Raw genomic sequence first — 25,444 nt, 5'->3', positions numbered from 1 at the left:
GGGATAAACAGGTGAGTGGCTAGACTCCAGGCAAGTTCTTTGTACAGTTAAACTGATCGAAATTACAGACTGTGTAGCAAGCTAGCCAAGTTTTTATGATTGTACACCACAGATTACAATCCAGATCAAAGAGAACCAATGCTTGAAAGCAAATATCAAGAAAATATGTTCTGTGTGACCATTGTACAGTAGAGCAATAAAGCTTTGGTGTGACACCAACTGTAGGGCACCTTGAGTGTCTGACAGTATCTATAAAAAAAAACCAAACAAACAAAAAAAAACCCACTGACACCTCATGATAGACATACCAGCAATGCCTGTAGCTCTGAGACAGAATTTCTACTTGAGAGTAACACGATGAGTCCCTAGCACTGAGGTAGTTTACTTGAAACACATAACTTGGTGTGGAGTCGGGCATCGGGGGACCATGGCAGTTTGCCCTTTGGTTAAGTTCTTCATTTCATATTTAAAAGATTTGAGGTTTACTGAGATTAGTGAACTGTGACTTTCCTATATGCTGTGAGGCTGAAGATTTTTTGTATATTGGAGACTTGGTTTAATTTTGAGCACTATTGGTTGATTACACATTTGGGAAGCAGGGGAGTGTTCCTATGACTGGGAATATGAGTAGCCATAATCTGTAACACTTACAAGGTTTATTGTTTATAGTTTAAAAACTTAATATACTGCTTTAGTTGACAGACAAATCAAAGCAGTTAATAATAAAAACAATGTTAAGAAAATAAAAGTAGAACTCCATAAGACGATAGGAAATAGGTACCTTTTTTTTTTTTTAAATTAAGAAGGTAATAATATCTTTTTATTAACTGTTTTGAATCCTTTGGGAGAGTCGCCAGTATACAAACAGAGAATAGAATAGAATTTATTGGAGTGTAAGGTTGTATGGTTGGGGGGATTAATTAATAAAATACAATGCAGGTTGTACCAAAGACCTTTGGGCAGACATAGCTGTAGAATATAGATATGGACTGGTGATTTCGGATTGTACATTGAGCGGTGTTGCTTGCATTTTGTAACTACAACTTGTTATTGTGTGAATAAAAATATATTTAAAAAAAAAGAATAGAAAATCAATTTTAAGGGCTCTCCTGAATTTATATCTTATTCCATCTTTTACAAAGCTGCGCTAGCGGCTGCAGCATGGATGCCAACACAGCCCATTCCTTTGAATGGGTCATGTTGGCATTAGCACACCGGCAGCCACTAGTGTAGCTTTGTAAAAGGGGGGAGGAGTTAGGTTTTACAAAGTGCTATTTAGCAGTTACACAGAACATAACTTTTTATGATTGGACATGAGGGTGGCCGCATCACAGGGGAAGTGGGGGTTATTTCTTTTTAGAATTGAGTGGGAGAAAGTTGGAATTGAGAGAAAAGACACAACAGTTTTCTTTTTTTTAATGACCCAGTGGTTGGAAGGGGAAATATGGGTTGCTGAATGGCCAAAATGATTTTCACCTCTGGTAGGAGGGACGGATAGCACAGTTAGATTTAAGTCAGTTACCCTTAAGACTAGGTTTGGTCATCCCAAGTAAGATGGCTAACACTGAAAATCAGTGAAAGTGCCTGCTTTGCTTCCTCCGACTGAAACCTGCCTCTCAGGTGGGTCACATTCTTTTGATTTGCTAAATGTAGGCACCTTGTGAAACTGTTCCTAGATTTAGGAACTTCAAAGAGGCACATTTAGCTGTCTTAACTCTCCAAATTAGGCAACTAAAGCCTTTGAAAACTGAGTCCTGTACCTGAATTTTGTACCACGGAAAAGTGGAAAAAGGTTCAAAAAGCATACCGAAAGATTTTCTGTCGCTCTTCCAACTCCTTTTCTCTGTACTGTTTTAGAATTTGAATTTTATCATCCTGAGGCAACTTTGCTGTGAAGAGAAAGAATGAGAAGCATTTGACACAACATACAGATTATGAAAAAAAGGGCTGCTCAAACTGACCTACAAGTACCAGTGACTGTGATAGTTTGAAAGTCATTTTATTTAGAGGATACCTGTTTCCACAGACCCAAAGCAAAGTTTCTCTTAGCAGTTAGCAAAATCAGCATAAAAATTCTTGTATATACAAAACATAAAACAAAATAAAACAATGATGTTGAGGCAAAAATAGATGATTCCGTCAACTCTGCATCATATAATTTAAATTAAAATTTACAAAGTAAGATGAAAGGCATTAACCATAGGCCACAGAATTGCTTACTCCGCCATGAGTCTGGCAGTATATGCGTGGAGTAGTGTTACATTTCTTTTGCCCTGTAGAGATACATGTCTTACTAATCCGCAGTATGCTTGATACGCATTTATTTCCGGTTGAACGATTAACCGATAGCATTTCAGGATGCCCGCTGCATATTACTACCACATGTTTTGTTTTGCCGTTAAGAAGCTGGTGTTTTTCTCCTTTTTAAATGCTATCATATTGTGCTGGTGTTCTATGAAAAAGGGTGTATAGCATTGTTTCTGTAAATTTTAAAGGCCCTCTTTGCGCCCTAGAAATACCCTTCTCCAGGGACAAAGGGTCTGCGCTTCCACTATGTGTTGGGCCGCCTGCCTAAATCCTTTTGATATTCCATCCCAGTGATATCTCTGTTGTGTAGATACCAGAAGGCGTAAGTCTAGGATAATGTCCATGACCATGGCCTTCTGTCTATCAGGATCTAAGTATATCTTTGCCCATTTATGTTCCCATATATATGGTATTAGAAATCTATAAAAATTAGTGTAAAAAGTGTGTGTTAATCGTATGTGGCTTAGTTTTTAGTTAGAATGACAGGTAAAGAATTATTGGAAATAAAGACAGAGATAGATTTCAGAAAGAAGACTTTATTCTTACCAAGTTTTCAATTAAGTACAGACATCAAACAGATCTGGTTTCAGTCGCATAGGGCTCCGCCGTCTGAGAAAGCGTTGGGGAGGACTCCAACCCCCTGTCTAAATCTTATCTCTTTTATAGCCCCAGATCCTAATACAAGTGTATTGTGAGGCACCTTTTTTTTCTAATATTTCTCAATTTCTGAGATCATGTGCCATCAATTACCCTCCTTGATCTGGCTGAGATAGTCATCCAAACCTTCGCAGAATCTCCAGAGTCACCATCTGAACAACCACCTGTATTTGAACCAGCTTTTGAGTTGCCATCCTCACCTCCACCTCCCACTGTTCCAGCATTCCCACTTCCCTACGTTGATCTTCGCATCCGTCTCATCCGAATCCGTAACCTTGCAGAAGATCTCACCCAAGTCCGCAACTTAGCAGGACAGTTGAATCTGGAAGAACAAGAGTCTGTTGCGTTTTCAACAGTACAGAATTTGCACAGCAACATCAGTGAGCTGCTCGACATTCTACATTTGTACTTCCCGAATCAAGTCAGATAAATGCCACAGCAAGTTCCGCCGCTGTTCACTCCAGAAGAGCTTATTCCCTTACAGACTATTTCTCTACATAAAGTTCCTATTCCAATACCACCTTTCCCAACCACTCCTGTGAAAGTTTTAATACCACCACCCTCCCCCTCTGATTTCCGGCTCGAAGGACCAGATATCAGTAGGGAGGTTCCACCTTCACACTACCTCAGCGCTATCACAGTCTGCATAAATTTTCAGCAGCAATTTTCCTGGGATTCTATATATTGCGCCTTATTATCTGGGCAGAAATCAAAGCGTATTCTATAACAGTGTGCATAACTTAATTGGTTAACTATCTAATCAGCGCTATCAATTGGACGTTAACAAGCAATTAGCAGTAATTGGCATTAAGATTTAAGCACGCAACTTGCTAAATGTATTTTGTAATGTGGGGCACTTAAAATCTAAGTCGCATAAGTACATAAGTACATAAGTAATGCCATACTGGGAAAAGACCAAGGGTCCATCGAGCCCAGCATCTTATCCACGACAGCGGCCAATCCAGGCCAAGGGCACCTGGCAAGCTTCCCAAACGTACAAACATTCTATACATGTTATTCCTGGGATTTTGTATTTTTCGAAGTCCGTTTAGTAGCGGTTTATGGACTTGTCCTTTAGCAAACCGTCCAACCCCTTTTTAAACTCTGCTAAGCTAACCGCCTTCACCACATTTTCCGGCAATGAATTCCAGAGTTTAATTACACGTTGGGTGAAGAAAAATTTTCTCCGATTTGTTTTAAATTTACTACACTGTAGTTTAATCGCATGCCCCCTAGTCCTAGTATTTTTGGAAAGTGTGAACAGACGCTTCACATCCACCTGTTCCACTCCACTCATTATTTTATATACCTCTATCATGTCTCCCCTCAGCCGTCTCTTCTCCAAGCTGAATAGCCCTAGCCTCCTTAGTCTTTCTTCATAGGGAAGTCGTCCCATCCCCGCTATCATTTTAGTCGCCCTTCGCTGCACCTTTTCCAATTCTACTATATCTTTCTTGAGATGCGGCGACCAGAATTGAACACAATACTCAAGGTGCGGTCGCACCATGGAGCGATACAACGGCATTATAACATCCTCACACCTGTTTTCCATACCTTTCCTAATAATACCCAACATTCTATTCGCTTTCCTAGCCGCAGCAGCACACTGAGCAGAAGGTTTCAGTGTGTTATCGACGACGACACCCAGATCCCTTTCTTGGTCCATAACTCCTAACGTGGAACCTTGCATGACGTAGCTATAATTCGGGTTCTTTTTTCCCACATGCATCACCTTGCAGTTGCTCACATTAAACGTCATCTGCCATTTAGCCGCCCAGTCTCCCAGTCTCGTAAGTCTTGTAATTTTTCACAATCCTGTCGCGAGTTAACGACTTTGAATAACTTTGTGTCATCAGCAAATTTAATTACCTCGCTAGTTACTCCCATCTCTAAATCATTTATAAATATATTAAAAAGCAGCGGTCCTAGCACAGACCCCTGAGGGACCCCACTAACTACCCTTCTCCATTGTGAATACTGCCCATTTAACCCCACTCTCTGTTTCCTATCCTTCAACCAGTTTTTAATCCACAATAGGACATGACAAGGGGGTGTGGGGTGTGGGAATTTCTAAAATCTATGCGCTTTGTTATAGAATACATCCATTTAGACATTGAGCTTTACACCTAAGTAAAACATAACGTAAATGGCTGCAACTAAATTTGGTGATGTGGAGAGATGCTCAGCATGTAAACATACCAGGCTATAACCTTTTTAGGAAGGATAGGGAGGGACGTAAAGGTGGAGGAGTAGCTCTGTATGTGAGAGATGATATCGCAGCAACTGAAATGACAGGGAAGTGGGGAAAGGAAGAAGCGATATGGATCACCTTAGAAAGAGAGGATAGAACCTTGGTCCACGTGGGTGTTGTCTATAGACCCCCGACACATTTGGAAGAACTAGATAAAGATCTGATCGCTGATATTCAAAAGTTGGGGAAGAAAAGAGAGGTGCTGTTGTTGGGAGATTTTAATCTGCCGGATGTAGATTGGAAGGTTCCGTCTGCAAAATCAGAAAGAAGTAGAGAGATTGTGGATGCTTTCCAAAGTGCTCAGCTCAGACAAATGGTGAACGAACCCACGAGGGAGGGAGCCACGTTGGATCTGGTGCTCACGAATGGGGATAGTGTGTCAAATGTCCAAGTGGCTGCACACCTGGGAAACAGTGACCATCAAACGGTTTGTTTTGATATAACGGCTCATGTGGATGGCAGCCACTCTAAACTCAAAGTCCTGGATTTCAAGCGAGCTGACTTTAACAAAATGGAAGAATACCTGAGGAAGGAGCTGAGGGGCTGGGAGGACATACGAGAAGTGGAAGGACAGTGGTCCAGGCTAAAAGAAGTAATAAACAGGGCCACAGACCTTTATGTAAGGAGGGTAAATAAAAGCAAGAGAAAAAGGAAACCGATATGGTTTTCAAAGCAAGTGGCTGAGAAAATAAAGGCTAAAGAGTTAGCGTTCCAGAAATACAAAAAATCTCAAGTAGAGGAACACGGGGAGGAATACCGGATGAAACTGAAAGAAGCCAAGAGAGAGGTACGTCTGGCAAAGGCGCAAGCGGAAGAACAAATGGCTAGAAATGTACGGAGGGGAGACAAAAACTTCTTCAGGTATATTAGTGAAAGGAGAAAGACTAAAAAGGGGATTGTAAGACTAAAAGATACAGCAAAACGCTATGTAGAAAATGATGAAGAAAAAGCCAATTTGCTAAATAGATACTTTTGTTCTGTTTTTACTGAAGAAAATCCTGGGGAAGGACCGAGAGGGACTGGCAAAAGTACACCTGAAAATGAACTGGATAAAGCACCGTTCACGGAAGAGAGTGTATATGAACAACTTGGAAAGCTAAATGTGGACAAAGCCATGGGGCCGGACGGGATCCACCCCAGAATACTGAGGGAACTCAGAGAGGTTCTGGCGGGTCCTCTTAAAGATTTGTTTAATAAATCCTTGGAGACGGGAGAGGTTCCGAGGGATTGGAGAACGGCGGAGGTGGTCCCTCTTCACAAAAGTGGGGATAGGGAAGAAGCTGGAAACTACAGGCCGGTAAGCCTCACTTCGGTTATTGGAAAAGTAATGGAAGCCATGCTGAAGGAAAGGATAGTGAATTTCCTGGAAGCCAATAAGTTGCAAGATCCCAGACAACATGGTTTCACCAAAGGGAAGTCGTGCCAAACAAATCTCATTGAATTCTTTGACTGGGTGACGGGAGAATTAAATCAAGGACGGGCTATGGACGTCATCTACTTAGATTTCAGCAAGGCTTTTGACACGGTTCCCCACAGGAGGCTCTTGAATAAACTAGAAGGGCTGAAGATAGGACCCGAAGTGGTAAACTGGATTAGGAACTGGTTGACAGGCAGACGCCAGAGGGTGGTGGTAAATGGAGTTCGCTCGGAGGAGGGAAAGGTGAGTAGTGGAGTGCCTCAGGGATCGGTGCTGGGGCCCATTCTGTTCAATATATTTGTGAGTGACATTGCCGAAGAGTTACAAGGTAAAGTTTGCCTTTTTGCGGATGACACCAAGATTTGCAACAGAGTGGACACCCCGGAGGGAGTGGAAAACATGAAAAAAGATCTGAAGAAGCTGGAAAAATGGTCTAACGTTTGGCAATTAAAATTCAATGCGAAGAAATGCAAAGTGATGCACTTAGGGAGTAGAAATCCAAGGGAGGCGTATGTGTTAGGTGGGGAGAGCCTGATAGACACGGACGGGGAGAGGGATCTTGGGGTGATAGTATCTGAGGACCTGAAGGCGATGAAACAGTGCGACAAGGCGGTGGCCGTAGCGAGAAGGTTGCTAGGCTGTATAGAGAGAGGTGTGACCAGCAGAAAAAAGGAGGTTTTAATGCCCCTGTATAAGACGTTGGTGAGGCCCCACCTGGAGTATTGTGTTCAGTTTTGGAGGCCGTACCTTGCGAAGGATGTTAAAAAAATGGAAGCGGTGCAAAGAAAAGCTACGAGGATGGTATGGGAGTTGCGTTCCAAGACGTATGAAGAGAGGCTTGCTGACCTGAACATGTATACTCTGGAGGAAAGGAGGAACAGGGGTGATATGATACAGACGTTCAAATATTTGAAAGGTATTAATCCGCAAACGAATCTTTTCCGGAGATGGGAAGGCGGTAGAACGAGAGGACATGAAATGAGATTGAAGGGGGGCAGACTCAGGAAAGATGTCAGGAAGTATTTCTTCACGGAGAGGGTGGTGAACGCTTGGAATGCCCTCCCGCGGGAGGTGGTGGAGATGAAAACGGTAACGGAATTCAAGCATGCGTGGGACAGGCATAAAGGAATCCTGTGCAGAAGGAATGGATCCACAGAAGCTTAACTGAAATTGGGAGGCAGGGGGAAGAGGGGTTGGTGGTTGAGAGGCTAGGATGGGGGAGGGCAGACTTTTTATACGGGGTCTGTGCCGGAGCCGGTGATGGGAGGAGGGACTGGTGGTTGGGAGATGGGAAATACTGCTGCACAGATTTATACGGCTGTGCCCTGGAAAAGACAGGTACAAATCAGGGTAAGGTATACACATATGAGTTTATCGTGGGCAGACTAGATGGACCGTGCAGGTCTTTTTCTGCCGTCATCTACTATGTTACTATGTTACTATGTTATATACCATGCGGAAATTTAAGCCTATTCTTTAAAATATAGAGGTGCTTTAGAGAATACGCCTAGGCGTACCTTTTTTCTGGGCAGAATTTTCAAGCGCCATATATAGAATCTAGCCCCCCCTATCTGTATAAGTACTGCTAAATATTGGGTAGTCAGTTGTCAATTTTTTTTCTCCCATAGATAACTGTGGCAAGCGAGAACTCACACGTTTTCCTTTGCATTCATCTTACGATATTAGAAACAAAATGAAAGAAAAAGCTCCAAGAAAAGTGGAAAAATATTCTATCTCTGATACATTTCCAATCAACTTCATCTCACTGAAGCAACAGTACACCTGGCACTTGCCTTTTTCAATGTGCTGTTCATGAAGGCTACCCCTTACATAAGCATCTTCACAAACTAGCCACGTCTCCTCTCCCTATCTCTGCTCCCTTCATTCCTCTTGCTTACTCTCACGTCCCATCCCCTTTATCATTTTCGTTGCCCTTCGCTGCACCTTTTCTAATTCCACTATATCTTTTTTGAGATGCGGCGACCAGAATTGAACACAATAGTTGAGGTGCAATCACACCATGGAGCGATACAAAGGCATTATAGCGTCCTCCTTTTTGTTTTTTATTCCTTCCTAATAATACATAACATTCTATTTGCTTTCTTAGTCGCCGCAGCACAGTGAGCAGAAGCTTTCAACTTATCAATGACGACACCTAGATCCCTTTCTTGGTCTATGACTCCTAACATGGAATCTTGCATGATGTAACTATAATTTGGGTTCCTCTTTCCCACATGCATCACTTTGCACTTGCTCACATTAAATGTCATCTGCCATTTAGACACCCAGTCTCGTAAGGTCCTCTTGTAATTTTTCACAATCCTCCTACGATTTAACAACTTTAAATAACTATGTGTCATTAGCAAATTTAATTACCTCACTAGTTATTCCCATATCTAGGTCATTTATAAATATGTTAAAAAGCAGCAGTCCTAGCACAGACCCCTGACCATTTAACACTACTCTCTGTTTTCTATCTTTTAACCAGTTTTTAATCCACAATAGAACCCTACCTTCTATCCTGTGACTCTCCAATTTCTTCTGGAGTCTTTCTTTAGGTACTTTGTCAAATGCCTTCTGAAAATCCAGATACACAATATCAACTTTTTCTACGTCTAATTTTGAGATATGGCAACCAGAATTGAACATAATACTCAAGGTGAGGTTGCAGCATGGAGCGATACAGAGGCATTATAAATCACCTGCCATGATCTTATCAAACCAACCAAGACAGTGCTGATTACAACAAATGATATAAAAGACATCAACTCAGCTCATCTGGACTGACCTCTCCTCATCAAGCTACAAATACAACTTTCATCTTCCATTAATTCATCTCATTGGGCACTGGAACACTTCAGATCAAGCACTGCCTGTGAAGATAAACACCTACACGCAGGTTGTATGGTCAAAATCTGTAATCACTTGTGGGTAACAGACAGTAGGCATTTTGCCAACAGGGAATGTGTGTTTGTTCCAATATCAGAATTGGTGTTTGTGCTAGCATTTAAAGAACCAATATTTTACTCTTATTCTGTGATATTCTAAAGTTCAAACATACCTTTTATTTTCTAGTAATTCCTAACTTTATTAATTCGTTTATACTTTAAATAGTTCTATTCCTCATGTAAGTACATTCTTTGTTATTTCTATCAGTTTTGTGTTCTTAGTCTCATAGTTTAAACATATCTTAGGGATCTGAACTTGGAACAACTCATTTAGGATATGTATTTGTTCCAGAGTGAATAATATGGTATTTGAACATCTCTTTCCTACCGCTAGGTGGTGATACTGGGCTTGATGGACCTTCGGTCTGTCCCAGCATGGCAATGCTTATGCTCTTACGCTTATGTTCTTTCCCTACAGGCACCTAGAAGTAGGCACCACTTAGACATGTCACAGGCACCATTAAATTGATAGGTATGTGCAATAGGGTAGCTCTTAACTGCATAGGGGGCAAACACCTGCATGGAGCATGTGTTGGCCATGGACATGTTTCTCAAGTATGTGTGTAGTTTATAGAATACTATAAACTATGTGCACCACTAAATTATGCCTGCCACTGATATGGTGTAAGAGGGCGCACTTACACATGGGTATGCTAATGCTGACTTTAAGCTAGTATTCTATAACAGAATCTTGGCGCCAAGATACCATTATAGAATTGGCACTAAGTGCAAGGCATTGGGGCGCCTAGACTGAGGTAGTAATTTATAGAATAGACCCTAGGCCACTTACATGTACCCTTACAGAACAGCACTTTGTCACTTTGCTGCTACCTATGCGTGTAAGCATACACTTCCCTCGAAAGCACTGGTGTTCTCTATATTTATGCACATGAGTAGTGCACACAAGTGGGCACTCAGTTACAGAATTGTCCTTAAAGTGTGCACCTACTTTTATATGATTGTAGGCATTCTCAGGGATGTAGTTCGGCTGGAGCAAAGGCAGGCTTGTGATGTAAGTGCACATTTTATAAAAATATGTGTATACATACATGGAAAACGTGCACACATTTATTTATTTATTTGTAGCATTTGTATCCCACATTTTCCCACCTATTTGCAGGTTCAATGTAGCTTACATTTTTCCGTAATGGTGATCACCAGTTCCGGAAGAGAAATACATATTTAAGGTGAAGGAGACAGAGTGGATTAGGTATACAGATAAAGAAAGTACATTTTCATAATCAGCAATAAAAGGTATTGGATTAACTTCAATCGTGATAGATTAACTTGAACAACCAGGAATATTAAACTTCAATCTTGTTAAATTACTATGGACAATCAGGAAGTATAGAGTTATGTTTAGTGAAGATTCGGTGTAAATTTTGTTAACTGGTATTTAGGATGGATTATTGTAGTATGCTTTTTTTAATTTCTTTGAAGGCGTGAATAAACATGTGGATAAATGTGAGCCAGTTGATGTAGTGTATCTAGATTTTCAGAAAGCTTTTGATAAAGCTCCTCTTGAGAGACTACTGAGAAAAACAAAGAGTCATGGGATAGGAGGTAAGGTTCTGGTGTGGATTAGGAATTGGTTATTGGACAGGAAACAGAGGGTAGGATTAAATGATCATTTCTCAGTGGAGGAGAGTGAACAGTGGAGTGCAGCAGGGATCTTTACTGGGGCCAGTACTATTTAACATATTTATAAATTATATGGAAATTGGTATTAATCCGCAAACAAACCTTTTCCGGAGATGCGAAGGCAGTAGAACGAGAGGACATGAAATGAGATTGAAGGGGGGCAGACTCAAGAAAAATGTCAGGAAGTATTTTTTCACGGAGAGAGTAGTGGATGCTTGGAATTCCCTCTCACGGGAGGTGGTGGAGATGAAAATGGTAACGGAATTCAAACATACGTGGGATAAACATAAAGGAATCCTGTTCAGAAGGAATTGATCCTCAGGAGCTTAGCCGAGATTGGGTGGCAGAGCCGGTAGTGGGAGGCGGGGATAGTTCTGGGCAGACTTATACGGTCTGTGCCAGAGCCGGTGGTGGGAGGCAGGGCTGGTGGTTGGGGGGCGGGGATAGTGCTGGGCAGACTTACATGGTCTGTGCTCTGAAAAAGACAGGTACAAATCAAGGTAAGGTATACACAAAAAGTGGCACATATGAGTTTATCTTGTTGGGCAGACTGGATGGACCATGCAGGTCTTTTTCTGCTGTCATCTACTATGTTAATAGGTTAGTTTTCAATAATTTACCAAAATTATTTATTTCGTGTGTTGTTTTTATTGATTTAGGTAATTCGTTCCATATTTGCTTGGTTATATAGGAGAAACTGGATGCATATGTTAATTTATATTTCACCCCTTTGCAGCTGGGGTAGTGAAGGTTCAGGAACGTGCGTGGTGATTTAGTAGAGTTTCTGGTTGGTAGGTCTATAAGGTCTGACATATATCCCAGAACTTCACCGTGTATGATCTTATGAACCAGAGTGCAGACTTTGAACGTAATGCGCTCTTTTAGTGGAAGCCAGTGTAGTTTTTCTCTTAAGGGTCTGGCATTTTCATATTTCGTTTTGCCAAATATGAGTCTGGCTGCCATGTTTTGTGCAGTTTGGAGTTTCTTAATAATTTGTTCTTTGCAACCAGCATAAATTGCATTGCAGTAATCTAGTTGGTTTAGTACAATTGATTGTATCAGTCTGCAGAATGTTTCCCTTGGGAAGAAAGGTTTTATTCTTTTGAGTTTCCACATTGAGTGAAACATTTTCTTTGTTGTGTTTTTCATATGGTTTTCTAGTGTAAGATTTCGGTCGATTGTGACTCCTAGGATTTTCAGATTGTCTGAGACAGGAAGGGTAAAATTTAGGGTACTTATAATGGTGGGTTTGTACTTGTTGTGTTGTGATGAGAGGATGAGACATTGTGTTTTATCTGGATTGAGGTTTAGTTGGAAAGCATCAGCCCATGAGTTCATAATTTGGAAGCTGTAATTAATTTCTTTAGTGATTTCTGTCAGGTCATGTTTAAATGGGATATAGATCGTGACATCATCTGCATAAATAAAAGGATTGAGGCCTTGGTTGGATAGCGTTTTGGCTAAAGGTGTCATCATTAGGTTGAAGAGGGTCGGTGAGAGCGGTGATCCTTGAGGTACTCCGCATTCTGGTTTCCAAGGTGGTGATATAATCGAATTTGATATTACTTGGTATGTTCTTGCTGTTAGGAAACCTTTGATCCAGTTAAGTATGTTTCCTACAATTTTGAAATATTCTAAGATATTTAGTAGTATTTTATGGTTAACCATTTATACCTTTGGAGCAGGTGTGAGTTTGTGTATCAGAATGTATGCACTATTGAGGTTGATTCCTGGGGCCTATTTTATAAAGGCACATAGACACCTCTACTGCCCCTTTGAAATAGGTCTAAAATAGATAGCTTTGGGGACTTCTCATATAGGTATCCTCTTATAAAAGTATACTATTAGTGGGTCAGTTTAAGGATGGCTAGAAATGTGCAAAGCTTACAGGTACTTTTTACTCATGGACTTTGCACTGTGTTTCAGAATAAAAGTCTGTATATACTTTGACTAAGGAACACACACATACACAAACGCATGTGCGCACACATACCCACACACACTTTTGAAAATGGAAAAATATGCAATGTATTTCCAAACCCTGCTTAAGTTGGTGATGTGACCATGTAGCAGATAAAAAATAATTCTGAGATGGCTTTTTTTAAGTATACCAACTAGTGCGCACTTTGGGTGCTATGTCTACATTTAAGCTTCACCGCAACTATACCTCAAGGAATGTCTCCCCTCATTGCAGGTAAAAGTACGTGGGTAGTGGAGCTACTTGATTACTTGTAGCTGTTTATGGGGTAGGTGATTTTCTGAAAACCCATATAAAATCCACTAGGCTTTTGTCTGTGTATCTAATGTGGAAAATTCTGGCAGTGGACATACAGTGAAACTAGCAAAAGTAGAGTGACTGCCATGGTCTCCATGAGACACCAGATGGAGCCACTGCCCTGTAAGAAAGGGAGACAGGCAGCAAGGATGCAGGCCTGCTCTTTAGGAGTGGTTTCACTAGTTTTTCTAATTTTGGCTAATGAGAAAGCCACATATTCTTCTCAATCAGACAGAGTGAGCCTGTTTCCCTGACTGCTACTGTCTTTGTGAGAATGTAAAATTTTCCCACAGTCTGGGAATAGTGTGATTCTAAAGAAGGTGCTCTGTACACACACATCACTTTTCCCTCCAGTAAGAGGCTTTCCCCATCTTTAGTCTATGCCACCATGCCTCCCAAAAGATATATTTTCTTTTTTAATAAAGGACCAGTGGTTTTCAACTGATGTGTCGCGAGGTCAGCACACAAAACAGTGAGTTTTTAAAAACATTTTTGCAGCATGGTGTCTCCTCTCGTTCCTTTTCGTCCCTCCTGCCATGGGGTCAATATTTGCCCTCATCCTCAACCAGCCCTCCCCCCACCCCCCGTGAGTCCAGCACCTCTCCTTCACCCTCTCCCCTCCCCCCAGTTGTCAAACTTCACATTTTCCCAGGCAGTTCTTATGGCTGCTGCTGCTGCTGGCAAAAATGTGAAATTTGATGACCACGGAGGGGGGGGGGGGGGGGGGGGGAGATAGAAGGGGGAGAGGGCTGCAAAGAAGCAGTGCTGGACTCTTGGGGGGGGGGACTAGTGGAGGACAAGGGATAGGCACTGGACCTATGGGGCTGGAGGCAGAAGAGGGAGAGGTGCTAGAATTGTCGGGGGGGAACTCAGGTCAAAATTGGGAGAGGTACTGCACTCATGGGGGTGGGTCAGGGCAGAAGAGGAAGAGGTTGGGGGGTGCTGAGGGAAGAAAATGGAAAGGTGCTGCCTTGTGGGGAGAGGGTTGAGAGATGAAGTGAGAGAATCACTAGCACTGGACCCAAAACAGGGGAGGTGGACAGAAAGGGGGATGGAGGGTGGGAGAGGTGCTGGATCTGCAGGGAGAGAGGCACACAAGAGATGCTGGACCTGTTGGGGAAAGGGGACAGGAAAGAGGGGTGAGATGCTGGACTATGGGGAGGGGACTGTGGAGCTGCCAGACTGTGGAGAGAGGGAAAGAGAGAGAGAGTGGTAGTGAGTATGAGAGAGATTCTAGATTGTGGGGGATGGAGGGAAGAGAGAGAGAGAGATGCTGGACCCACAGGAGATGCAGCCACACACAGCCTGATGCTATGCTTCCTGGGTTGTGTAGGCAGTAAACCACCCTTAGAAGGCTTTCATGTCCAGTGCTCAGTTTACCACATACATAACCAGAAGGAGTAAAGCATCAGCATTTGTGTAGCTGTGTCGCGTTCATAAGTCTTTGTGCCCAGGCGGAGCACGGAAGCAAAGAATTGAACCTGCGCTCTGCTGGGCAGCCAGCAACCCCGAGGCTTCACCTGTGATGACCGCTATTCCCCGAGGGTTGAACCCCCCAGGTGCAGGCAGCCGACAGGGCTTCTGGATGCAGGCAGGGGTCAGGCAGCTACGGGTAGCAAACGGAAAGGAACCTGGATTCAGGCGACAGTCGGACCAGGCAGCAAGTGAGGACGAATCTGGATACAAGCAGAAACCAGGGCAGGTGACGAGCAGGGAGCTGTCAGGGGTCAGGCGGCGGGCAGAGGATAATCCGGTGTTCAGGCAAAGGTCAGGCAGCAGGCGGAGGATAATCCGGTGTTCAGGCAAAGGTCAGGCAGCAGGCAGAGGGTAATCCAGTGTTCAGGCAAAGGTCAGGCAGCAGACAGAGGGTAATCCGGTGTTCAGGCAAGGTCAGGTCAGGCAGCAGGCAGAGAATAATCCGGTGTTCAGGCAAGGTCAGGTCAGGCAGCAAGCAGAGGATAATCCAGTGTTCAGGCAAAAGGTCAGGTCACAAAAGAAAACAGTTTAGGAAACGATATCTCACCACAGCTGTCACCTACCAAAGTAGAAGCTGAAGCACTGAAGGAAGGAGTGGATGCTCCTAAATAGCCTCCATCATCGGGAGCAACAGGAATCAGCTGGAGAGGGAGGCTCTGGATTGGCGAGTGCCTGGAGGAGGGCAGAGCCATGGTGCGGGAGTCCAATCCCGGCAGCCGGAGATGGAGCAAGACCCCCCATGTGCCTGGACCCCACCACCAGGACGCTGGTGCTGCAAAGATGGTGCCAGCGTTCTGCTGCTGGAACCCGGACGCCCTCCGGAGCGTGGCCATTGCTCCGGGGCAGAGGCAAGGCATGTGGCTGCAGAGACAGTGGGCCAGCCACGAGGACCGACGTCCGATGCTCCCCGAGGAGCGCAACACAGAGTGGGACTGGGGAGGAACAAAACGGGGCAGTGGAACATGACTGGGCAGGTAAGCTGCACTTTTTTTTTGGGGGGGGGGGGAGAGAAAGAAGGGGGCAAGGAACTGCTGGACCATAAGGGGGAAGAGAGAGAACTGTTGCATCATAGGTGTGAAAGGGAGAAAAGAAGGGATAAGGAAATGCTAGTTCATAGGGGTAGATGAGAGAGAGGAAACAGGGAAATGCTAGACCATAGGTGTAGATGGGGAAATGCTGGAGAGGGGACAGATTTGCTGCACCATGGGGTGGAGGGGAAGAAATAGGGGGCAGAGAGTTGCTGGACCATGGGGATAGAGAGGAAGGGAGAGGGGAAAAGGAATTGATGGCCCATTGGGGTGAGGGGAAGGAAGAGGGGATCAGGAAATGCTGGACCAAAGGGGTGGAGGAGAGAGGGCAGGGAGATGCTGGGCTACAAGTGTGGGTGAAGAATGAGAAGAGATGCTGGGCTACAAGTGTGTGGGAAAGGGGAAAGAGGGGAGATAGTTAGCATGGTGGAACCATGTGAGAGAAACCATGGGGGTTCTCAAGGAGATGAGTGAGAGGAGGAGGAGGAGTACAGAGGGTAGCAGAGTAGTAATGGGAGTGGGTGAAAAAGAAGGGAATAGAAACCCAGGGAAGGAATGAGACAAGAGAGCTGGAGGGTTAGAGGAGGAGATGGAAGAATAATAGGTAAGTGAAATATAGGTGGAAGACTGAAGAGTGAGCAGATAAAATTTGAGTGGGCAGACTAAAGAGAGAGAGAAAGAGAGAGAGGAAATATGTCAGAGGTGGATGAAGTGAGGAAAAATGGAAGTAGAAAAAAAGGACAAATGGACAGCACCCACTGGAAAGAGAGTAGAAGATAGTCATGAAAGCAGAAAGACAAACTGGGACCAACATGCATGGAAAAATAAAATACCCAGACAACAAAGGTAGAAAAAAAAGTGTTTTATTTTTAATTTATTAGGTGGAATATGTTAACTTTAGGAAATATGCAACACGATGTCTTTGTATTTTGTTCAGTAGAAGAGGAAATGCATTGCTGTTTTTTATTTCTCCTTTGTTGAGGTACATGCCTAGTTTGACTTCTTGGGGTTCCCAGTTCAATTTTTTTCTTTATATTTCTATTTCTGATTTGTGATCCCTTGTTCTGAAATTGATGAGGGTTTGTCTGTGTTTTGTGTGTGTCACAGTTGTGGCCATGCCCTTATTTTCAGACCTACTGTTTCTCTATCTAGCTCTGTGACCTCTCCAGTCTGCCGTTTTCCTTATTGTTGTTCTTCCTGTAAGCCAAGCCTCGCTTTGGTCTCCCTGCTTCTGCTTCATTTCCTGTTGTTCTTCTTCCTGTTAGCCAAGCCTCGCTTTGGTGTCCTTGAAGCCAAGCCTCGCTTTGGTCTCCTTGCTTCTGCTTCATTTCCTACTTGTGACATCATCAGCCTACTCCTTTATAAGGACCCAGGGAGCTTTCCTACATTGTCTTTGCAAGAGGTCTCTTAATCTTGTGTTATTTGTTTAGAGCATTTCCCTGCTTGGCTTTGTTCCTGAGAATCTTGCTCCTGAAGGTCTGTTCTGTGTTTCTTTGAGTCTTGTGTTTCAGTGCTTTGCTTTGTTTCTGTGTGTTTGCTTTTGTACCTTGATCCTGAAAGCCTGGCTCTAGAGGCACACCCTGCCCTTGGTGTCTGTATCTGTTTGACTCTACCCTTGGCTCCTGCTTTTAGTCTAGCCCTGCTTTTGATTCTTGCTATAGTTAAGCTCTGTGTTTAATCAAGCTCTGTTCCTGTTTTCTATATTCCCTGTTCTGTTTCCTGTGTGTGTGTGTGGTTCTTGTCTGTTTATTCTGAGAGTCTATAGAAGCCAGTGTCGGCCCTGATTACTTCAGTGCTATTCAGCTGTGGCTGCCTCTCAGTCTGCCTGGCCTTTCCCTTTCCAGCTGTGGGTGCTGGTAAGCATATTGCTTCTTTGTTTGTCTTCCCTTAGTCTGCTTAATCCTTTGCCTGCTATGTTTGCTTCCTGGCTCTTGAGCTCTGTTTCTGTCAAGTTCTGCCCCTGCTCTGTGTTTGAGCTAGTTCTGTTCCTGTTCCCTATCAAGCCAAGTCCGTTACAGTATCCTGTTCCAGCCAAGCCAAGCCCGTTCCAGAATCCTGTTCCAGCTAAGCCAAGCCCGTTCTAGAATCCTGTTCCAGCCAAGCCAAGTCTGTTCCAGAATCTGGTTCCAAAATCCTGTTCCAGCCAAGCCTGTTTGAGAATCCTGAATCCTGTCTGAGAATCCTGAATTCTGTTCCAGCCAAGCCTGTTTGAGAATCCTGAATCCTGTTTGAGAATCCTGAATCCTGTTCCAGCCAAGCCTGTTTGAGAATCCTGAATCCTGTCCCTGCCTTGTTTATTGTCTTGCTTCTGTTATTCTTGTTGCCTAGTTCCTACCCTGTCTTGCCTGTCTAGTTGTGCTTTGTCTTGCCTCTTTCACCCTAGTCCTGTCCAGATCTAGTCCTTGCCTTGTCCTTGTCTTGCCCTTTTCTGGACCCAGTTTTAATCTACTTCCATGTTTTGCCTTGTCCTGTCTGGGTTCCAGTTCTGGCCCTTTGCCTTCTTTTCCTTGCCTCGTCTGGATCCTGTTCTTGTGTTGTCCATTGTGTTTAGTTACCTCTGTTCTGCCTTGTTGAGTCTGTTAGTTTATCCTAGTCCAGTCTGTTCTGATTCCTGCCTGTGCCAGCCCCGGTGATTTGTCTGCCAAGGCACCGGCTTTGGTCCAAGGGCTCGTCATTCCTGACAGTTATGACAGCGTGTGACTGAGATGTGGTGTTCTATTTGCATGTAGTTTCTGTGTAGAATTCTGTAGGTTTTTGCCAGGTTTTGTGTTTCATAATGTTCCTGGTAGTGGAGAGATTTATGTTGCTATTACACTCAGATGACATGAGAATCACAATTTACTTTTTTTTAGGTATAGTAACTTCCATTGATAAAATGTGCTACCTATGATCTGCACCTGTTTGGGTGGGTGGGGGTGGGGGGGGGGGGGGTAGGGGTTTTGTGGATACAGAGAAGGTTTACATTTCATTCATAAGAACTGCCATATTTTATCACACCAAAGATCCATGAGAGTTATATATTCAGTGAGTCACATATGCGAGCATTGTCTGTCAGGTGTGTTCTGACTGAAAAAGGTTGATAACTACTGCTCTAGACTGTACACAATTCTGTATAATGCATACTAAAAAGTTCCCCCCTTTTCATTCAGGAGGATAATTACAATTTACAAACTTCCTTCATTTACTAAGAAAGAGAACACACCACACAAGGTTCTATTTTTATCCCCCATCATTAAAAAGGTTAACCTTAGAATATTATCAATGTAACAGGCCCCTTCCCTAGCAATCTTCCATCTGGGTTTTCAGTAATAAATATAAACAAACCTTCCTAAGGAAAACGTCCCTCTGGCTTTTCAGTAACACAGGAATGAACCCCCATCATGGAAAACATGCCTTCTTCCCACTCCCAGCCCTCTACAGGCTGTACCTCATCCTTCCAGCTGTCTTTATGTTCTGCCTCTGAGCACCTCTCCAGGGGATAGCTTTACTCCAAACCCTTCTCCATTCATGCAGATAGAACATCTCTTAAAAGAACTGCTTAGTTCCTAGCCTTTGCCTGGCTTTTCAGGGAAAGCACCTGATTCCAGGGCTAGCTTCTCCCTGCCTCTACTTTCAACTGGCATTTGCTTCACTTCTCTTGGGACTCTCGTATGCAAGCAGAGCTTGCTAATATACTGCTGGCCTGATACAGCAAGAGAACCACACCCTCCTTCACAGATGGAGGGCAGCTATAAGTGGTATACCTGCAGTGAACTGCTCCTACTGGTACAATTCCAAGGTGCCTGATTGCCTTTCTCCTTATTATCTGATCGGCAGTTAAAGAATACTCTGTTCACTTGCAGGGAATAATTCCTGTTAGTACAATTCCTACAATTCTCTGTATTCCCCAAGCGGTATGCCTGGTCAGTTTTCTGGGCTTTGCTTTCTGCCTGCTTCTCCTTCCAGGACCTCTGCTTGTTCCAGCTCCTGGGTTTTCCAGGACTTCTTTACTTGGGGATAGGAGAAACTGCAGTGCTTTTCCTGTTTGCCAACCTTTTCTTTCCCCATCTGCTCAGACTGAGTGGCCTAGCTGGTCACATACCCATCTCCTTAAACCTCTACCTTTCGTTCCCATGATCACCATGGATCTTGATAGGCAAAACCTGTCACAATAGGCTATCAGGTGTCTTGTTAGAGCACTGTGCTGCATATGCCAAGAAAATCTCAATTTTCAGCATTATATAGAAAATGCTATTGAAAATCTAGGTCTAGACCCAGTGAGCAGGACTTGTCCTGGTAGGAGCCATCCTACCCAAATAATTCCCACTGAATATCGACCCCCTTACTTAATAAGTATGCAGTGATGTAAACAGAGTAGGGAGGCTCACACAGTTCCTAGATCAATTCATCATGCAAAGATTTAATCCAAATCCTCCAAATCCTACATTGTCTTTTAAGTACCTGACCCATAAAGCTTATTGTCAGGGACAGCCCAAGGCAATCTGCCCCCGAGGCAGAGATGAAATGCCGTCCATGCCCCCCCCCCCCCCCGGTGCCCAGTCTAGCATCCCCTTCCCTCCTTAACCCTTTAACTTATTTATTTATTTTTAAAGGTGGAGACAGCATTGGCAGCTATTCCCATAGACTGTCCTGCCTCTGAGGAAACAGGAAGTGACATCAAGAGGTTGGTCGCAGTGGGAGAAAAGGTGGCACTGCGGCAGGGCAGCCTATGGGAATCGCTGCCGCAGCAACTTTTTGGAAAAAAAAAACTAAGGTAAAGGGTTCAGGAGGGAAGGGGAGAGTGCCGCTCCTGGAGAATGTGGCCTGAAGCCCATGCCTCAAGTGGCCTAATGGTAGCCCCACCTGCCCCTGCTTATATTTAAATTTACTGACCTCGTCCATCTCTGAGGACAATTTCCTTTTCTGTAGTTATCCACTTGTAGCAGGGGAACTCCAAGCACTTCCCACAAGGTGTTTTCACAGTTACATATTTGCAATACCAATGATCTTCAAACCAACACTTGTGCTTCTCAAGTTTTACCACATAAATTTCTCCCAGATCTTCTGAAGCAGTCACATCATATGTGTCAATCTGCAAAGTATATGTAGAATTTCTAATCAGAAACAATGCAAATCAGGGCATCCACTTTGAAAGGAGATCCTATCCTACGTTGAGTTTGCATCTTTTCTATTTTTATTGTAGTTTTCTTTTCTTTGCGTTTTGTGAGAGGGTAGGTGAAAGGGGATCCAGGAAGGCACGCAGAAGGGGGGTGCAGGCAGCTGGGGAACCCCAACGGGGCAGACTTCATGTGCACAGCACCCACATTCAGAAAGCTGTGCTACCAGAGGCAGAGAGGTTGGCTGGGTTAAGGAAGAAGAGGAGGAACTACCAGTCCCAGAATCCCTCTCTTCCCCACCCAGCTGGGCAAGAGTTAGGGGAGGAGATAGAAGATTGGGAAATGGTCTCTGAGGAAGGTGATGAGGGCCAGCTGGAGAGGTTGGGGGCGGGGGAAGTTGAAGAGGAGGATAAAATGGAGGTTACTGAAGGACTAGAGGAGGAATAGATGGAGATTGGAGCTCTGGCTCAAACCCGAAAAGCTGCTGTAAGAGGGTGGCTAGCTGTGCCTTGGAGAGACTGGTGGAAGACCAGAGGAGAGAGACTGAGGCACTGGGGGAGATCTCTACTAAAGAGGAAACAGGTGCAACACCTGGGAGAGAAAGCGGGCTGGGCACAATTGAAACCCCAGTCTGAACCAGGTGGGACCAAAGCTGTGTAGCTGTGCTGTAAGAAAGACTGTGTAAACTGTTTCATACTGAAAAGGTCTGGGCCTGCAACCTACCAAGCTACTGTGTTTTCTTTCTGATAATGTACTGTTCCCTAAAAGAAGTAATTTTGGCTAAAGTGAAGTGACTTTATATGGACTGTTTTGAACCTGAATTGTGCTTTGGGGCAGCAAGCCTGAACAACCTGGAGTTAAGGTGTTCCTGGGCGTGTATGTTAACTGGAAGCAAGAAAATAGAGCTCTCTTACTTGTAAACATTGGGCTGTGCCTGTGGAGGTGCCTCTGTGCAAGGAACAGAGGGGGGAAGAAGTCCTGAAAGTTCTCAGGGCCTGGAGCTGAGGCTCAGAGCAGCTAGACTGCTGTGGAGTGAGGCAACAGCCGTGTGAAGGAGGAGGCAGCTAAGCAGGGTCGAGCCCGGCTGGGTCCTGGAGGGGCGACCCAGCTACAGTTTCTGTAATTTGACAAATTTGTAAACCACTGTGACCTGAAAAACCAGGCAGTATAGTAAATTCTTTAATAAGCATAAACATTAAGCTGTGTGACACCTATGCAGGCAAGGTCATTTCACCAGATGCAGAGAGACCTTTCTCCAGTATGAATATTATATGACCTTCAGTGGGACTAATGACTTCTCTCTGCATCTCTAATGCAGGAACTTCAGTGAGAAGCAAAGACTCTTCCTTCAGAAGGAAGGAAGCTTGAACTGATTTATTGTATCCTTGAGCTGATGCCCCTGCTGGTACTTTGCATACTGCTGGTGTCTTGGCCAGGTTAGGGGAAGGGAAGATTAAGGAGATGAAGAAACTGAAAGAGGAGATAAAAGTTGAAAGACTTAAAAAGGGAAAGATGAAGAAATGGGAGATGGAGAAGCTGGAGGGGTGAGGCAATAGTGCAGAGAGTAAAAGAGGGATTGGAATTTTCAAAAGCAATCTAGGGAAAAAGGGATAGGGGATGGGATTTGATATACCACCTTCCTGTGGTTACAATCAAAGTGGTTTACATATTAAATACAGGTACTAATTTGTGCCTGGGGCAATGGCGGATTAAGTGACTTGCTCAGAGTCACATGGAGCTGCAGTGGGACCCAGTTCCCCTGGTTCTCAAGTCATTGCACTAAGCATTAGGCTAGGCTGCTCCTGCACTAAAATGGATTAATGCACTAGGGGGCCCTTTTACTAAGCCACGTAAGCGTCTACTTGCACCCAATGTGTGACAAATGGAGTTACCGCCTGACTACCGCATGGCTCTTGCGGTAATTTCATTTTTGGCGTGCGTCCAATATGCACGTCTGAAAAATATTTTTTATTTTCAGATGCACGTAACAGACGCGTACCAAGTAGCATTTGGTGCACGTGGGTCATTACCACCCAGTTACCGTGTGAGTCTTTACCGCTAGGTCAATGGCTGGCGGTAAGGTCTCAGATCCAAAATGGATGCGCGGCAATTTTCATTTTGCCGCACATCCATTTTCAGCAAAAACTTTTTGAAAAGGCCTTTTTTACAGCTACGCTAAAAAATGAATCGGCACACACCCAAAACCTGCGCCTACAGTACCGCAAGCCATTTTTCAGCATGCCTTTGTAAAAGGACCCCTAGATTGCCCTGTTTGAAAATAATCCTCTTCTGACCAGCTAAAAGTATCTGCGGGCTTCATGCATATATATTTTAGCTGATTTGTGAAGAAACCTTTCCAGGGGTGTGTGTTTATGTTAGCAAAAAAAAAAAAAAAAAGAAAGACATGTGTGCATGACAAACTTTTAACCACAGACTCCACAATTATATGAGCATATATAAAAATTGACCTGGACATGTCTGTATTTTTGTCCAACTTTTCTGTTTCACCCGCTCCATTTCCATCTTGTTCTGTCTTATACCTTCCTTCATTACTCATCCTCACCCTCTAAACCTCCATATCATCCTACTCAGTCTTCTCGGTCTTTATTTATCTCAGTGCCTTTTTAGTTTATATATCTGCATTCCTTTGCTCTTTCACCTCCATCTTGCCCCTGAAATTCCCTCATTCATCACCCTCCTTTTACTCTTTCTGCTCATCACAGCGTCACTCTCCATTATCACTACAACTCTTTCATTTCCCCGTCGCCTCTCCATCTCGTCCCCAGTTCCTATGTATTTCCTCTTCCATCTCATCCATTCATTTTGCCTCCCTTGCCTATTTTCTTCAAACTCCTGTGCATTTTATAGTCCCAACTTACCTATTTCCTTTGACACCTCATGCAGAGGTTTGCACCTGTGTTCTCTGCAGGTACTTTTTCTATGGAAAATAATACATAGACGCCCTTATTTTATAAGTGGAGTGGAGGAGTGGCCTAGTGGTTAGAGCACCAGTCTTGCAATCCAGAGGTGGCCAGTTCAAATCCCGCTGCTGCTCCTTGTGATCTTGGACAAGTCACTTAACCCTCCATTGCCTCAGGTACAAACTTAGATTGTGAGCCCTCCTGGGACAGAGAAATATCCAGAGTACCTGAATGTAACTCACCTTGAGCTACTACTGAAAAAGGTGTGAGCAAAATCTAAATAAATAAGCTCTATTTTGAGTTTAATATGTGCATAAACTGGCACTTAAATGTTTATCTTACATAAATATCTGTTCCTATTTTATAAAGCCTGAGATAATTTTAGGTATTATTAGGAAAGGAATGGAAAACAAAATGAGAATGTTATAATGCCTTTGTATCGCTCCATGGTGCGACAGCACCTCGAATATTGTGTTCAATTCTGGTCACCGCATTTTAAAAAAAGATATAGTGGAATTAGAAAAGGTGCAATCAAACTCTAGAATTCGTTGCCAGAGAATGTGGTAAATGTGGTTAGCTTAGCGGAGTTTAAAAAAGGTTTGGACGGCTTCCTAAAGGAAAAGTCCACAGACTGTTATTAAATGGACTTGGGGAAAATCCACTATTTCTGGGATAAGCAGTGTAAAATGTTTTTGGGATCTTACCAGGTATTTGTGACATGGATTGGCCACTGTTGGAAACAGGATGCTGGGCTTGATGGACCTTTGGTCTTTCCCAGTATGGCAATACTTATGTACTTATGTACATATTAGACTCAAATGCTCAAATGAATGGCCTAGGCATGTTTCGGGTAGGATGAGGGTGTGTCAGATTTAGAGATGTTTAGTTTCCATATAAAAGGACTAAGAGGCCCTTTTACAAAGCGGCAGTAGAGCTACCACTGCTTTGTTGTGCACCAATCTGGCACTACCGCTGGCCTAACGTGGGAGCCGCCGTCAGTGCTGTCCCCAACACATGCCATTTCCGGTGTGACTGAAATTTTTTTTTCTACATGCCGGGGTGTTACCTGGCATGCTGCCCAGTTACCACCGTGTTAGCAAGGGAGCCTTTACCGTCAACTAAATAGATGGAAGTAAGGGCTCCTCCTGGAAATGTCTGTTCGGCAAGTGTTTTCTTTCAAATCTTTTGAGGGGGGGGGGTGGCAGGGGGTCAGTGATCACTGGGGGCGTAAGGTGAGGTAACTTTTGTGATTTTGTTGAAATTGAAACAGGTTTAGACCAAAATGACTAACTTTTAGCCATAGGCGTAGTTTGACTGTTTCATTTGGGGGGGGGGGGGCAAAGAATGGGCGGAACATATTAGGATATCATTTGCATATATACATATGCAAATGAATATGCTAATATAGAGGACGGAATTGAAATTTA

General features: G+C 43.7%; 1 protein-coding gene across 1 annotated transcript in view; it reads right to left on the bottom strand.

Annotated features, from left to right (window-relative positions):
• LOC115470373 (arachidonate 5-lipoxygenase-like) overlaps positions 1 to 25,444 on the bottom strand; it is a 104,745-nt gene that overhangs the window by 70,130 nt on the left and 9,171 nt on the right. The window contains exons 2-3 of the mRNA XM_030203482.1: positions 20,873 to 21,071; positions 1,808 to 1,889 (exon numbers count right to left, since the gene is read on the bottom strand). Coding sequence (XP_030059342.1) covers positions 1,808 to 1,889; positions 20,873 to 21,071 — 281 coding nt within the window. The remainder of the gene's footprint in view (positions 1 to 1,807; positions 1,890 to 20,872; positions 21,072 to 25,444) is intronic.

This window comes from Microcaecilia unicolor, chromosome 5 (assembly GCF_901765095.1).
Source record: "Microcaecilia unicolor chromosome 5, aMicUni1.1, whole genome shotgun sequence".
NCBI classification, from domain to species: Eukaryota; Metazoa; Chordata; class Amphibia; order Gymnophiona; family Siphonopidae; genus Microcaecilia; species Microcaecilia unicolor.
The sequence above is the reverse complement of the archived record's forward strand: the minus strand, read 5'-3'. Positions and strand labels throughout refer to the sequence as shown.